Here is a 15,232-nt window from a genome sequence, read left to right on the forward strand (position 1 = left end):
TCGTAATTTTTAAAGGGATCAGAACTATCCGGGATCATCACGGGTTTTAAAGGGATAACTAAAAAAATAGGGTTTTAAGTTAAGGAATGAAAATACGGTATTATCACGTATGCAATCTTTTCTGCCCTGCATAACATGAGGTCTTAATTTCCTATGACATACCTATGTCATTCAATGAATCTTAAGGCAAAACATCAAAACACTGGGTTTAAAAGTTAAAATAAAAACATATAATACAAAGCTTATTATTGCCCCCACCTTGCCTATGATACAAAAATTATTATTACTCCAACCGTATCCAATGTTCCTAAAAAAATTCAAACGTAGACTTTTATCACAATAATATATAATGATTACTCCATTTATATACCATTAATTTCTAAAATAAACCGAAATCACACTAATATATAATGGTTCCTCTATTTTTATATCACCAAATTCTAAAATAAACCTAAAAAAACTATTTTAAACCCACGTTTTACTTTTAACTATTTATATTAATTTTCTCAATTAAGACAATTGAAAACCTTTCAAACCCATACGTTACTTTCTACTATCTCATCTTTTATTTGCCCAAAATCTAACTATAAATTTTAAAACAACTTATAAATTTTTTTTTAAATAAACACACTTTATTGAATTTCATCCCTCTCTTTCTTTGTTCAACATTAACTTTACTTTTATAAATTCATACATTTAAAATTTAATTCTTTCAACTATATAAACTATTACTATATATAAAATATTACTCATCTAAAATTTTAACTTATAAATATCAAAAATATTAACCCGCAACTTCTTAACTTTCAATCATTCTTTGTATATGCTTAACTAGGGCTGGGAACCAATAGTAAAAACCCAATATTAACAAAATATTGTATTGGTATTGGTTTAAACAATATTTTCTATTTCTTGTATTGGTATTGCTATTGGTTTATATTGGTAACTATTGGTTTATATTCAAATTATTAATTAAAAGAATAGAAATAGTGATTATAAAACCCTTAATTTCTAATTTTAGATAAACATGGGGAAAAAAATCATGATACCATAAAATTCGGGCTAAGAACCAACTCTCAAAATTTTACTGAATTCAAATTCTTTTTTTAAACTAGGAATTTATTAGGTGATGTGAATATAAAAAATTTTGATTTAATCATGTATTTTTTGTATCAACAATAATAAACGTATTGATTTTGAACCATTTTATTTATCACAAAGAACATAGCAAAATAAGTAAACTAAAAATGTAACATAACTGTCCATTTATACAAAATATAATGCAAAAGAATGATATAATTTTAATATAAGAGGAAATAATTTTATGTATTTAAGAAGAATCTTGCATGCGCATCCAACTTTTTAGGCACAGGCAAGGTTGTATAGTATGCTCATCTAGTGAACAACGTTGGTCTGTTATAACACCGTCCTTCTGAAAAAGCCCTTTCAGAGCTAGATGAGGTGGCCTGAATTGCTAGATAATCTCTGGCAATATTTGATAATACTGGATATCTATTTTTATTTAATTTCCACCAATCTAATGGATTTGTATCATTGGAAATTGTGGCTTCATCTACGTATTTACTTATTTCTAAGTTGTTATTATTATGATGTTTCACCTGATAAATTTTGTCATAAAAGGACAATTTTTTGTTATTTTGTGCTTCATTTGTAAGTTCCGCTGAATTGTTATTATTTATTTTATAAATATTGTATTCATTAGTAAGATATCCAATAAGAGTTTCCATATTATTATGCTTTAATAAATGACTTGATAGTTTAAATCTTGGGTCAATCATTGTTGAAATAATAAAATTATAGTATTTATTAAGTTTTGTTAAGGCAGCTAAAGAAGCTGTCTTTAAAATAGCATTAGGATTATTATTATAACTCTCCACATGCTCAAAAATACTGGAATATAAAGGAATAATTGTTGGAGTATTAGCACATGAGGCCATCTCTGTAGCAAAATTAAATGGTTCCAGAAATTCTCGGAATATTTCTATATTATTCCAGGCTAAGGCACTAATATAATTTTCTTGATTGGTATTTTGTAAATGATTGGTATATGTTGTCAAATAGGGTTTGAGCAATATTGTTCTTTCAAGCATTTGGTATGTTGAATTCCAACGTGTTGGTACTTGGTATATCCAAAATTGGGTGAGGAAATTTTAAGTGTGGATTTTTTTCAAGATATATTTTTTCGAGTTTATTAGAAAGTTTAAAAATTTTTTAAAAATTTCTTATTTTTTTTAAAGTTGTATTTAAGGGTTCCAATGCAGCCATGACAGCCAAATGTATAATATGGCAAAAGCATTTGCACACATTATCAAAATTATCTTTTTGTTTTAAAATTTTTAGAAATGCTAAATATTACTTGCATTGTCTGATGTAATGCAAAAAAAATTTCAAATTTTACTTTTAATACAGAATTAAAAATATTAATAGAATTATGTGCTGATTTAAAAGGAATAAAATCTAATAAATGATTATTTAATTTAAAATCATTATCAATATAATGAATTGTTATGCCCATAAAGGGTATTTTATTTGGAGAGGACCAAATGTCCATTGTTAAGGAAAATTTAGATGTAATGTTAGAAAGTACAGATTTTAAATTGATAAAAGAACTATGATAATGTTTCATAATTTCTATTTTTAGCGTTTTTCTAGAAACTAATGTTAGTATGCTATTAAATTTTTAAAAGTGATATCCTCAACTATTGAAAAGGCTAAATTATTTTGAATGAAAAAGTTTATAATTAAATTAGCTTTATTATTTATATTATTAAGTAAAAATGATTTTATTGTCTTAATTTTTTTACTGCCAATATTTATTTGCTCACATTTCTTATATAATGTTGGGTGGATGGATTTAAGATGTGTCCATAATCCTGAGGTTCCAAAATTAGGAAGTGATATTTTTTTTTACATTTATTACAAATTGCCTTTTTTTATTATCACAAGTAGTATAAAATTCCCAGATTTTTGCTGAATTTCGTCTTTTATTAGATATTGATAATTCTTCTTGTTCATTATCGCTATTATTATTAGTACCAACAGCATCTATATTTATTAACTCTATTTGGTCTTCATTTATTATAATATCCTAAATAAATAAATAAAATTGATAGATATCATGTAAAAAATTTACTTCCATAATAAAAATAAACTATAATTATAAATAACAGAAATATTGATATCACAGTAGTATTTGGAAGAAATAACAGATGTAATCAGTTTTTGCAATGAAAGTAAAAAAAATACCACGATATAATTATTCACGATAAACCCAAATAATTATGTTATTTTTAATATTGGTATTGGTTAAAATTGTATTTAAACAATATATCAAAACCAATATATTTAGGTAATTGGTATTGGTTGTAAAAGCAATACCAATATTTATATATATTGGTTTATATTGGTATTGTAAACCAATATTATATTGGTATTGGTCCCACCCCTATGCTTAACCTCAATCTTATATTTATGCTTCATGTCTGAAAATAATTTAATTTTAACATATTATTTTTACATCTTAATCAATATAAACTCCTTTCATTTTCCATCATTTTTAAATTCATATAATTTTCAATTCCTAAAAATAAATCAATTAATTTATAAATTTCTAATTTTTAATTCATCTAATTTAATTCTATTAATAGTTATTTAAATTAATACATTATTTCTCTTTTCAAAACATATTCCAATTTTTTTCTACTTTTTTATTTTTAATTTTATATGTTACATATATAAATTTTTTTGAAACCTTTGTATTTAAATATTCTCTTTTTTTTTAATTTTCCATGATCGTAGATTTCTATATTTATATTACGCCAAATTCTTCCCAATTGTCTCATCCGTGGTTAAAACGGCACCAATATTATATATGTATATTGTTTAAAAACTCCAAACCAATATTTCATATCTATAATTTTATTTCCGTATAATTCACAATAATATATATGATCTCAAGTAATAACAAATCTTAAAACAAAGATGTCCATATCTGTCAATTACAAATCGAGAGATACAATAAATATAACGCATATATTTATGAAATAAACATGTAAGATTAAAAAAATAAATAATAATTACTATAATTTTATGTATAAAATTTATTCGTGTAAATATGTATCCTTTATTTATATAAATAATATAAAATTTTATTTTTAAAAACATATAGATAACATATATTATAATTTAAAGATCTTAATATAATATCTGAATATTTTTCGCATAGAAATAGGTATAAGATCATTATAGTGACAATATAGAATTTGAGCTTTGCAGATAATATTAAAAATGTTAGACACTAATTTAACAAAAATAACTTATCTCCATGCGACATGAACCTAATTAACGGAGTTTGAATTTTAAAAAAATCATAAAAAGTTATAATTATGTTTTTACAATACAACCCAATGGTGATAATAAAAACATTGATTGTTTGATTTACTAGTAATTCAAAATATTTAAATATTATTAGAGAAATACTCTGGAAAAATTTTAAGTTGAGACTAGAATATATTACGTCGGCCAAATAGATATTTCAATAGTTGATTATAACACCCCTCTCCCCTAATTTCAAGTTAGGGGAACCAAGTTATGTATATGTATAAGTTCTGCCACTCCCAAGGGAAGTAAAGAAGTAATGCTACTAAAATTATTGGATAAATTAATGGCCCGTGCAGCCAAACATGTGAGCGGAGGGACCGTCCCAGTCTCAATAGTCTCAAACGGTATAATATTGCATATGCGAGTGATTTGACCAGTCTTTGCGCCATTCAATATTTGAGTATCCGATTTCGGTGATTGAGATGACACATTATGTGGTAATCGCCAATTAAGGCTAATAGGAGTGTCTAGGTGAACACCGAAGTTTACGATCATCATCTTTAATAAAGAGATAGTATATGGCGATTTACAGTAATCTATGGAATCTATTGAAAAATTTACAAATATAGGAGATAGTAAGCGATGAATAAAGGTAGCCCCCTTGTAGTCAGTCGTATGGAGATGGGCCGCAAGCGGGCGCCAAGCGGTTAATAGCCAGTCTACGAAAGAATGGAGGTGGTCTCGCCTAAAGGAGTTTGGTTCCGGTTCCCATCGAAGGGGAGTTAAAAAGTCCGCCAAATGGTGAACCAAGGTAGAGGCGTCGGGCGGCAGAAAAACGGGTAAACCACCTTGGAGAATAAAGGAGAGTGAGGAGCGGAATTCAGGTTCAACGCGAAGAAATGTTAGGTAGAGTAAGAAGAGGGATGAGGAAAGTATGGAATTAAAATTGACCCGGTGGCTAGGGCATACTGGCCCTTGAAAGGTAGGGATGTAGGATGTGTAAGGGGTGCGAGATGAAGATGCCATTAATGTACATAGGTATGAGTCAGTTCCTGTGAATGCTGACACCATGGATGAAATCACGGATCGAAATAGAATAGAAATCAAAGTCAGCAAAGTTTGAGAACTAATTCTAGAAGCTCGATTTGTTGTGTGAGTAGGGGAAAGGGGAGAATTGAGATGAAAATATCCCACTCTGTACTTGTTCTCATATTCTGACACCGCCTTGACCAAGGTAGTAATCAGCCAGCAAGTGTGGTCGTCAAAGAGAGAATGTGTGCCAATTATAGGTGAGTAATCTCTTAACAAACCCGTATTATTACTTGTGATATCCTTACTATAAGAATAATAATCATAACAGGTGGCTAAACAAGACTGTAAGGCATAAATACAGAGCGTTATGCATGGAGCAGGGTACTCTCCCAAGGCCAATAGCTTGAAAGCGCATCTGATCAGCCGATTTTGAGTGACTTCATGCCAGGGTCCGAGAATTCTTTCGGTCAAAAGCGCGGTTTGAAGGTGGGGTAAGATCATATCGCCACCGCCATCCATAAATGCTTCAAGCTCTGCGGAAGAAGCAAATTCCTGAATGTTCAGAGGCATTAAACAATGAAATTTAGGATGGGAAGAGCTAATCAGATTTTTTATAGTGCTTGAAGAAACTTGTAGGTTTTTGTTAGGTGTTTGCGTTGACGATAAAATTTTATACGCTATCGCTTCTCTACGTTGCAGCCCTAAATGAAAAAAACTCGCAGCTAGTGGTATGTCATCGTTTTCGTCGATTGCAGTACTTCCTAAAAGATAGTAAGCTCGACTGATTTGATCTTCAGGAACGATAGGTATAAAAGTGTGGTTGTTCTCGATTATACCCCTATTAACGTTGGCATAATTTGAATGTAAATTATTTATAAACGCACTATTGCTTTCTATAATATTGCAGCTGTTAGCCATCTCAATATTGCCCTTTTCATTATGCCTAGGAATATTATAATTGTCAAAGTTTAGGTGAGTATTATTACTAATACATCTACAGCAATCTTGGAAATTAGTTTTCCCGTTATTCGATATGTTTGAATCAAATCGAATTAAAACGTTGAGGACGCGAGTAGAGCCATATAGGCCACAGGTTTCCCAAACGTCATTTCCAAATCTATTACGAATACCAGGATTGGCTCCATAATTCATCAAAACATTTGCGCTGGCGCAATGGTCCTCTTGAGCCGCGTAATGCAGAGCGGTTTTTCCCTGCGCATCGGCTCGATTCACAAAAATAGTTCTGATCACTCTAGATTTCGCATCGGGACTCTGATCAATACTTTCTTGTAGGCTATTTGTAGCCTTTGATTCAATAATGAGGTTAATAGGTGGCATATTGATGTCGTAATAATCATGATAATAAGCATCTATCTCGCCTTCTTTAGAATTAAGGGCAGTTTCGTTATTTCCAATATCTTTCCCACACTTAGTTTTATATCGAGCTATTCCACCTGTGACACATCTCCTTATAAGATATTCACATAAAAGGGGACATTGGACGGAATTAATAAGGGGAGTACCGCCGAAATGATTGACAGCCCAAGGATTGGCCCCGCAGACTTCTACGAGATAAGCCGCCACAGAGTGCCGTGTTAAAAAACAGGCAGAGCGTAAAGCCGTACTACCCGTCGTCGCTGAACGTGTGTCAGCGCGCGCACGCCCAATACGTGTTAAGACACGGGCGGCGAGAATTCGGCCCAGAACGGCGGCACCCCATAAGGGTGTCACAAGTTGGTGGCGCGAAAAGTCGAGAACATTGTGGTTAGATGAGCCGTCGCGCATAGGTTCGTGATATGCGTTTTGAGTGATGTGATAATTAAGGTGTGCAGAAAAATTACCAATAGGCTGAACGGGAATTGTATCAAGAATCGAGGGGTAGGTATCGGATATTTCATCTTGAATATTTCGGAAATTATGGACACTGGCGTTATTATTTTGGTTATTCAGGTTTTCCATATCTTCACTATAATTGTTAGACATATTAGTGTCGAGGAATGTAACATTATCAAAAATACTATTTAAATCGTTTAAATCTTGGGCAGAATGGCTTGAGCCTGAATCTGGATCATAATTCATATCATCATTCAAGGATGCACTGATTGGATCACTAGTTTGTATGATTCCATTATCATTTGAGACGGCGAAAGCAGTTGGACTCGAGTTTAGGGCATTTATTCGTCTGACAATGACGGCTAGATTGTAAATATAAATATTTTTAAAATTTAAATAATAATTTGACAAGTGTTTCCTTTAAGTTAATTTGATGAGTATACTTTTTTGAACATAAAGTACTCATTAATTCAAGAATCGATTTGACTTTTAATTAAAAAGAGCCGCAAAAGGAAAACTTTAGTTGATCTGGTCTAAATAATATATAAAAAATTTCGCTATTATTTTAGAATATTTATATTCTTTATCAACTGTTCTTTTCCTGTAAATATATATGTAAAGAGTTAGAGGCTATTGATTTTACTGATAAATCAATTTACACAATCTTTAAAATTTAAAGTTTAAATGTTTATTATCATTTATAAATATTTTAACGTTATCTTTAAAATTAATAATTTTTATAAGATAAATTTTTTTAAAAGAATAAATTTTACTCTTTTTTTATTCAGGGGGCATAGAAATAAACAGTGACAATATTAATGAATTAATTGATCTAGTCAAATCTGCTCGCATTGGTCTCAAAATTTGACAGAATCCAGGGATAAACGCAGTTTGCAACAAATTATCAGGGAATCGTGGATCAAATCTTGTTAATGACTTAAAAATTGGGAGATAAGACAAAAAAAAATTATCTATCTAAACCTGCAACAGAATGATTCATTTCTTGAGTTATAAATTTTATAAAGTGATTTTCATTTTTACACCGTATTAATGTTGTTAAACGGCACGATTAAGATTTTATCCAGAATAATATTATGTATGCCTCGAGATTTGGTAAATTGAGGTCCAAACCTTTCTGCCATCTATGAGCAAAATTATCAGGCTTGCATAATATTGCTTTTTAGTCTAATGATAGGCCAAGAAAATATCTCTATTAACAGTTAATCAAAAGAAAAACAATACTATTTCACAAAGAAATATGATCGAGCCTTTACCGAATGGTAAGAAGTTATTTGGCGACGTGTCAAAGTCTGTATTGGAAATTGAGAGTATTTGCAATAATGTGGTATACAAGGCAAATATTCCATCCTGATATATTAAAAAAACTTGGGGAAATAAAGTCTAAGAACTACCTGGCATTGTTCGAGACAATGCCTGGAAGGTTTCAGTTCGTTATTAGAGCTAAAAGAGATGTTTCTAAATTTTGACCCATATTAACATGTGTTATATTAATGAATCAAAGTGAAAATTTTCTGGGGATACAATACAGTATCATTCCAAGAAGCGTCCTTCTTGTTCAATGTTCCGATACGCCATAGACCAAACTAACGCCAAAGAGGTGCTGGCAGCCGGAGTCGGTGCCCTACTTGTCATCAACAAGGATGGAGTTCCCCCGATGATCTTCACGGACTTTACTGTCTGCTATTACGTACAGAAAAGGAGGATCCAGATTCCCATCAATTGAGATTGTGTTGACCCAAATTCTCGCCAAGCTAAGACTGGTCAACTTTACCGCAATTTCGCAAAATATCCAATGGGTGCCTACCGAAGAAAATCCGGCAGATGACCCACCAAAAACCTGGGTCGGGGAACGATCTTCCCATGATCTATTCACCCCCCCCCCCCGTGGGGGCTCTTGCTTTAGAAGACCTCATCGACCAAGCAGAAGTCAACGCCTCCCTATTTAGTAACGAAACCGTAGAGACGCTATCACTCATCTCGGGTCTCTCGGAACCATCGACAACATGGAACTTAGACCAAGTCTCAATTCACACTGCCGACTTAGAACAGGAATAAAGATGTAAACCGAAAATCACATAACAATGATTACGCTAAAAACGAATCATCCCCACGCAATTTTAATATATATATATATCGCGTTTTAAAATAACATACATCATTGTTGTTTCCTGTATTTTTTGCACTATTTCGCAATTTATTATTTACTAGTTACCTTTTTTTATGAATGCAGCTAATAATTGTAACTAGTTAGGTTTCAAAAGCAACTGCTAACTACTTTTGACATATTTAACCTTTTATAAAAATTATTTCCTGTATATATGCGTAATCATATGTATATTTAATATTATAAATTCAATAAATAAAAGTTAATAACACTGTGTGACAAGAAAAATGGGAGAAGAAAATAAAAACAAGTTTTGGTGCAGAATTTGACGCTGAGTTCGAATCCGTTTTCCAAATTTTCCCTACAAGTCAAGTTTTAAAAATATTACCGTATAAAGACAACTTTTCGAAATCTCAAAAATGGTAAAATTTGGGTCTTTATATGGATATATTTTAAAAAGTATCGAATAAAAATCCCTTAAAATTGGTGATAGTGTTAAACTTATATTTCTTTATAAATTTACTAATTTTTATCGATTGGTTTTTGAGAAATGGTAAAGAATTTCGTTTTGGGAGTCTTAAGTTTTCAATTTAAATTACTATCAAAATAATTAACTTTAAAAGATAAATTTTATATAATTTTGCTATAAATATGCTCAAGATTATATATTAATTAATTCTAATTATGTTTCAAAAGTACTCTATGCCATGAAAATTCAACCAAAATCTTAAATTAAAAAAGTCGGTATAGATATTTTCGAACTTTTTAATTTGTACACTTTTATTAAATTTTCTCTGCATAAAGCATTTTTAAAGCAAAATTAAGGTAATATTTATCTTTTTTAGTTGTATTTAGTAATATTTTATGCATTTATGATCAATTTATCAAAATCAGATATCTGTACCCACTTTTTTAATTTGTACTCTTTTTGAATTGAGCATTTTTGAAGCAAAATTCATTTAAAATGCAATAATTGGTAATTTTTTCATATTTTTTATTAATATTTATCTTTTTTAGATGTATTAAGAATATTTGTTTTTTTTAATCAATTTATATCAAAATATATGATTTTCCAATGGAGTACCTTGAACCCGTAATATGGGCAATAAATAATAATGCCAAATAACGAGTAGGAACTAAGAAGAAAGGAGAAGAATTATTTTTTTTCGCGCTTAATTTTTCATAAACATTTAATTTCTTTTTTAAATTGGATTTTAAATATTATTCAAATTTCCTCCTTATATAATATTCTACAAAAAATTAATGCCGAGGTCCCCTTGTTTAAAGTGTGTCTCTAAATTTTGTTACATCTGTGCGGGCTATATATTGCCCGCACAAAAATGTCCAATTTCTCCAATCATTCAAAGGATTTATGAAATTTATTACAATATTCCACTCTGCGATTTGGATAAACCATTTGCCCCTAATTACATATTTAAAACATGTTATAATTCTTTTAATTCATGGGTAAATGGAAAACGGTCATATTTGCCTTATTCGAAACCTGCATTTTGGCACGTAGCAAGAAATCATTCGTGGGATTGTTATTTTTGCTCGATTAGTACATTTGGGTTTAACAAAAAAAATAGGAAGAAAATTCGTTATGCTGAAATTTCGTCGGTTGTTTATCCGGTAAAATATAATATGCATACAACAGTTCCTTTTTTTAATAGTTCGCAGCTGGAAAATTTACGTTGCCAGGACAATGACAATATTGATCTTGAGTATCATCCCGAAGAGGATTCGTCATTTATGTCACAAGAGCAACTAAATAACAACCAGATATTTACAACTTTCAAAAAGAAAGTCTGAATTTTTAGCCTCAAGGCTTAATGATTTTAAAATTTTAAAAAATGGAGTTCGAACTTCATACCGATTCCGTGGAGCATCGTTTAGAAATTTATTCTCTTACGAAATTTTTTATACTATTCCAACAATCTAGGTCAACTTTTTTTACAACTTAATATTGAATTGGTGCTCGATGAATGGCGCTTGTTCATCGATTCAAGCAAAAACAGCTTGAAAGCAGTTTTGTTTCATAACGGAAATTCTAAGCCATCAATTCCCATCGCCTATTCCAACCAGTTAAATGAATCATATGAAAAAATATTTATTGTCAAAAATAAATTATTCCATTTACGAATTTAAGATATGATGCGATCTCCAAATGATCGCAATCCTGATGAAAATAAAATGTGAGATAGGTTAGCTTAGCACAATATATTTATTTAAATATGAGAAATATAACTATTTCATTTAAAATAAATTGTTTGGGAATCGTACCGTGTGCAGTGTAGCGAAGAGAACGAAAGCCACAATAAATAAATATATTAAATGTAAGCTCTATTAAAAAAGATTTTATAAATAAAGGTAAATTTAAAAAATATAGGTTGTTTAAAAATTGAGTAAGAATTTTATAAAAAAAAATGTATAATAATAAATAATAAGGAAGGTTTGCTGCAAAAATTAAGATTATTTTTTAGTTGTAGGGATCATTAGAACCGAAGTTATAAACCTTCAAAAAGTGCTAAAAATGACCTTTTTGGCCATTTTAACCTAAAATAAATAAAAAAACCTGACGTGCTAAAAAAACTGATAGCGGATTTAGAATATGCATAAAAAACTGTCTTAAAACATGTTTAGTATATTTTCTCCCATCAAATCAAGTCGAAATTTATCACACAGTGTAATTGATTATTCCAATTTTCAGCCATTTTATTTAATATATAAGAATTAGAAACGATTTTTTGGAAAAAATACTACCTTCAATTTTTATAAAAAAAATCAGTTAGAACGTTGCCAGCTTCATTCTCAAAATCGATAAAAAAAATAAAATTATATTATTTTAAAGTATTTGACATAATTTAAAGGATTATTCATCTTGTAAGCGAAAATAACAATCATTAGAAGAAATTGGCCATTCGATGTCAAGTCGATCAAGTTTCGGTCGACCTCTTTTAAAATTGTTAAAAATTGCTGGAATTATTTAAATCGGTAAAAAAATAAGAAAACCGTATATTTTAGCTAGCTAACACACCTGATATCTCGAGAAACAGGACTACAAAGGTGTTAAATAAAATCAATTCTGAGATATTCCAAAATAACATATATTGATTATTATTGGCTATTTATAATTTTGACCTAAGTCACAATTGCCTGGCAAAAGCTGACTGAAGGCCCACAAAGGGAGTATAAAAGCACAGCCCCCATCTGCTTAATATAAATTTTTTCCTCAATTCAAAAATTTTGTGGAAAATCCTGGGTGCAACACTGACAATAATTAATGGACCATATGTATTTTACTTTTTACCATTGAAACTGATCTTGTCCCTATCTTTTTCTCCTTCCCATCCACATGCAGCTCCCCAATCCCAAAAGCACTCTTGTTCGGGTTCGGCGGCACATTCTTTTACAAGAAAAGCTATTAATTCACAGGGTAAATCGCAAACCACCGCCCAAAATAGGGGAGTAAATTTTCTATGTTCTGGGGGTAAGAAGGAGACCAAATAAGTGGCAGGATTTACTTCTCCGATATTGTGCATTGATGGATTGGCATAGTTTTCTGGGTTCATGTACCTAAATTGGAATATTGAGAGATGAAGATTTTTTAGGTAAAAGTAAAAAATAAAATACCTCTGAAGAATTCGTATAGAGAAAATAATTAAATTAAAATAATAAAGAAATATTAAATTCGTAGTAGAATAGAAAAATAACATTTATACCTAAGGAAAATGACTAAATTAAAATAAGAAACATTAAATTTGTAGTAGAATAGAAAAATCGTAAGGAAAATGACTAAATTTTGTAAAAGTGAGGTTATTTCTATTAGCCTCTTACACACTAAAAGAGCCATTCCATGTCAAATCGATCAGGATTCGGCCGATCCCGTATTTGTAAAAATTGCTGTAGGTATTAAGATCGATCAGTATATTATATTTAATTTTTATAGATATACGATTTAAAACATTCGGTTATATTTATATCACTTATATTTCCTATTTTCATTTTGACGATCCTTAGAAAATTTATAGTAAAATATTATTCAAATTAATTATTGACTAATCATTATTTAAGGTGATATTCAATCAAATTACAATATTTAAAATATAATAATTTTTATTGGAAAATTTTATTGATAGGTATCATTTTATCTGCCCTAAATTCAAGAGAACGCAAATGACTGATACATAAAAGACTATTTAATTATAAGAGGAACGGGAAATAATGAAATTAGCATCGACCAGTATAATTGAAAGTGGGTCAAACTCACTCCTTTTAGGGCAAATGGGAAGATAAGATAATTTGAAAAGTAATTATACATGGATTTAATAATCGCTGAAAATAAAAAATGATGCTTAAAATGCCGAATAGGTATATTTTAATAAAAAATTTACATACCCTGACCGAAACTTTTTTTAAAGAAATTCGGGTGGAAACTTTTTAAAAAAATGCAAGCTGGGCTGGGTATGAAAATATAAAACCCGGGCAAGGCCAGCCCAAAATTTTTAAATCCGGGCCGAGACGTGCAAATGGCACCTCTGCAGGTCTCTAATATATATATACGATGAAAATCCCAACGACGCTATCGACTCTTCCGGAATAAGCATTTTTTACCATTGAATTTTCGTTTGAAAAATAACATCTTAATGTAACAAATTTTCAATAATATAGCTTTTGTTTAATTTTTTTATTATTCAATTTTATTAATGATATAAAAATACGGATAATCATTCATTTCATAATTTAAAATGTATTTGAAACAAAATATAGTTAGGGATATTAATAATTATATATTTTAAAAAAACTGGCCATCTGGTCTACCAGTTTCTTGGGATTACACGTGCATCGATTTTCCGGCAGGATCCAAAATAAATGCCTCAGAAATTAGTTTGGCAGAAATCTTGAAGATAAATAAATATTCATACATCGCTAACCTAATTTTTATCCCACTTGTTATCAAAACTTTTGGTGTTTTTGGTGAGGAATCTCTTAAATTTATCACATTATTATGGAGGAAATTAAGTGAAATAAGTGCAGAAACATGCCATTACAATGGCTATTCATCAAAGTAATTGCATTGCTAGTCATGGTTCCAGAAATGTACTTAACCAAACACTTAATTGTTTTTTTAATTCAATTTATTTTATTAAGTTGCCTTATTAAAAATTTATATATATATGAGCTATATTTTTATAATCGTTAATTGTTTTTTATATGACCTTTGTTTTAAATTTGTTTTTAATAATAAACTCAATAAACAAAAGAAAAAAGAAGGAAATAAATTAAAAAGATGAATAGTTTTAATTGTTTCATCTTTATGTAAAGCATATACTCGTCCGGTAGCAGCTGAAGGGCTGACCCATCTAAAATTTGTGCATTTCGATCTGAATGGTAATTTTTGAGTCATCCAAGGTAAAACATTTTTATTTTCTATAAAATAAACATGTCTTTGTTGATTAAATGGGTTGCAAAATAGTTTTGAGATTTTATCAATTGGTACGTCTATATGTGATATAAAATAAAATTTTAATCGTTCCACACCTAGAAAAAATGTTTTCTGAAATCCCGAATGTTATTTGTGAACAGATGAGTTAAATATAAGCGTGCAGGCGGGTTGAATTATTTTAAATTAATCTGAACGTAAATTAAAAATATTATACAGACAGAGCTCGCTCGATTTGAAAAGTTAATAATTTCGTAAAATTATGATTAAGTGCGCACAAATTGAACTTTCAACGCAGCGTTTCGAAACGCAAATAATAAAACGTATGCGTAAATTGAACCGTTAATTTTAATTTTTTTTAAAATATGAAACGTCTAAATTTAAAACAAAAAAAATGCTGTCCAATTTAAACGAATGCATTTAAAATGCATTATTTGCGTTTTTAAACGCTGCGTTGA

At 29.8% G+C, this 15,232-nt stretch overlaps 2 protein-coding genes across 2 annotated transcripts in view; both read right to left on the bottom strand.

The window, feature by feature from the left end:
• Positions 1-1,391: 1,391 nt before the first annotated feature.
• On the bottom strand, positions 1,392-2,111 carry LOC135926857 (uncharacterized). Its single transcript, XM_065462790.1, has one exon. The coding sequence runs from the start codon at positions 2,109-2,111 to the stop codon at positions 1,392-1,394; it is 720 nt and encodes a 239-aa protein (XP_065318862.1).
• Positions 2,112-4,149: 2,038 nt separating this feature from the next.
• Positions 4,150-15,232, bottom strand: part of LOC135926858 (uncharacterized) — a 36,178-nt gene continuing 25,095 nt past the window's right edge. The window contains exons 4-5 of the mRNA XM_065462792.1: positions 12,642-12,907; positions 4,150-7,568 (exon numbers count right to left, since the gene is read on the bottom strand). Of these exons, the coding sequence (XP_065318864.1) occupies positions 4,591-7,568; positions 12,642-12,907 (3,244 nt within the window). The 3' untranslated portion in view covers positions 4,150-4,590. The remainder of the gene's footprint in view (positions 7,569-12,641; positions 12,908-15,232) is intronic.

The sequence above is a fragment of the Gordionus sp. m RMFG-2023 genome, chromosome 3 (genome assembly GCF_954871325.1).
Source record: "Gordionus sp. m RMFG-2023 chromosome 3, tfGorSpeb1-WG-v2, whole genome shotgun sequence".
Lineage (NCBI taxonomy): Eukaryota > Metazoa > Nematomorpha > Gordioida > Chordodea > Parachordodidae > Gordionus > Gordionus sp. m RMFG-2023.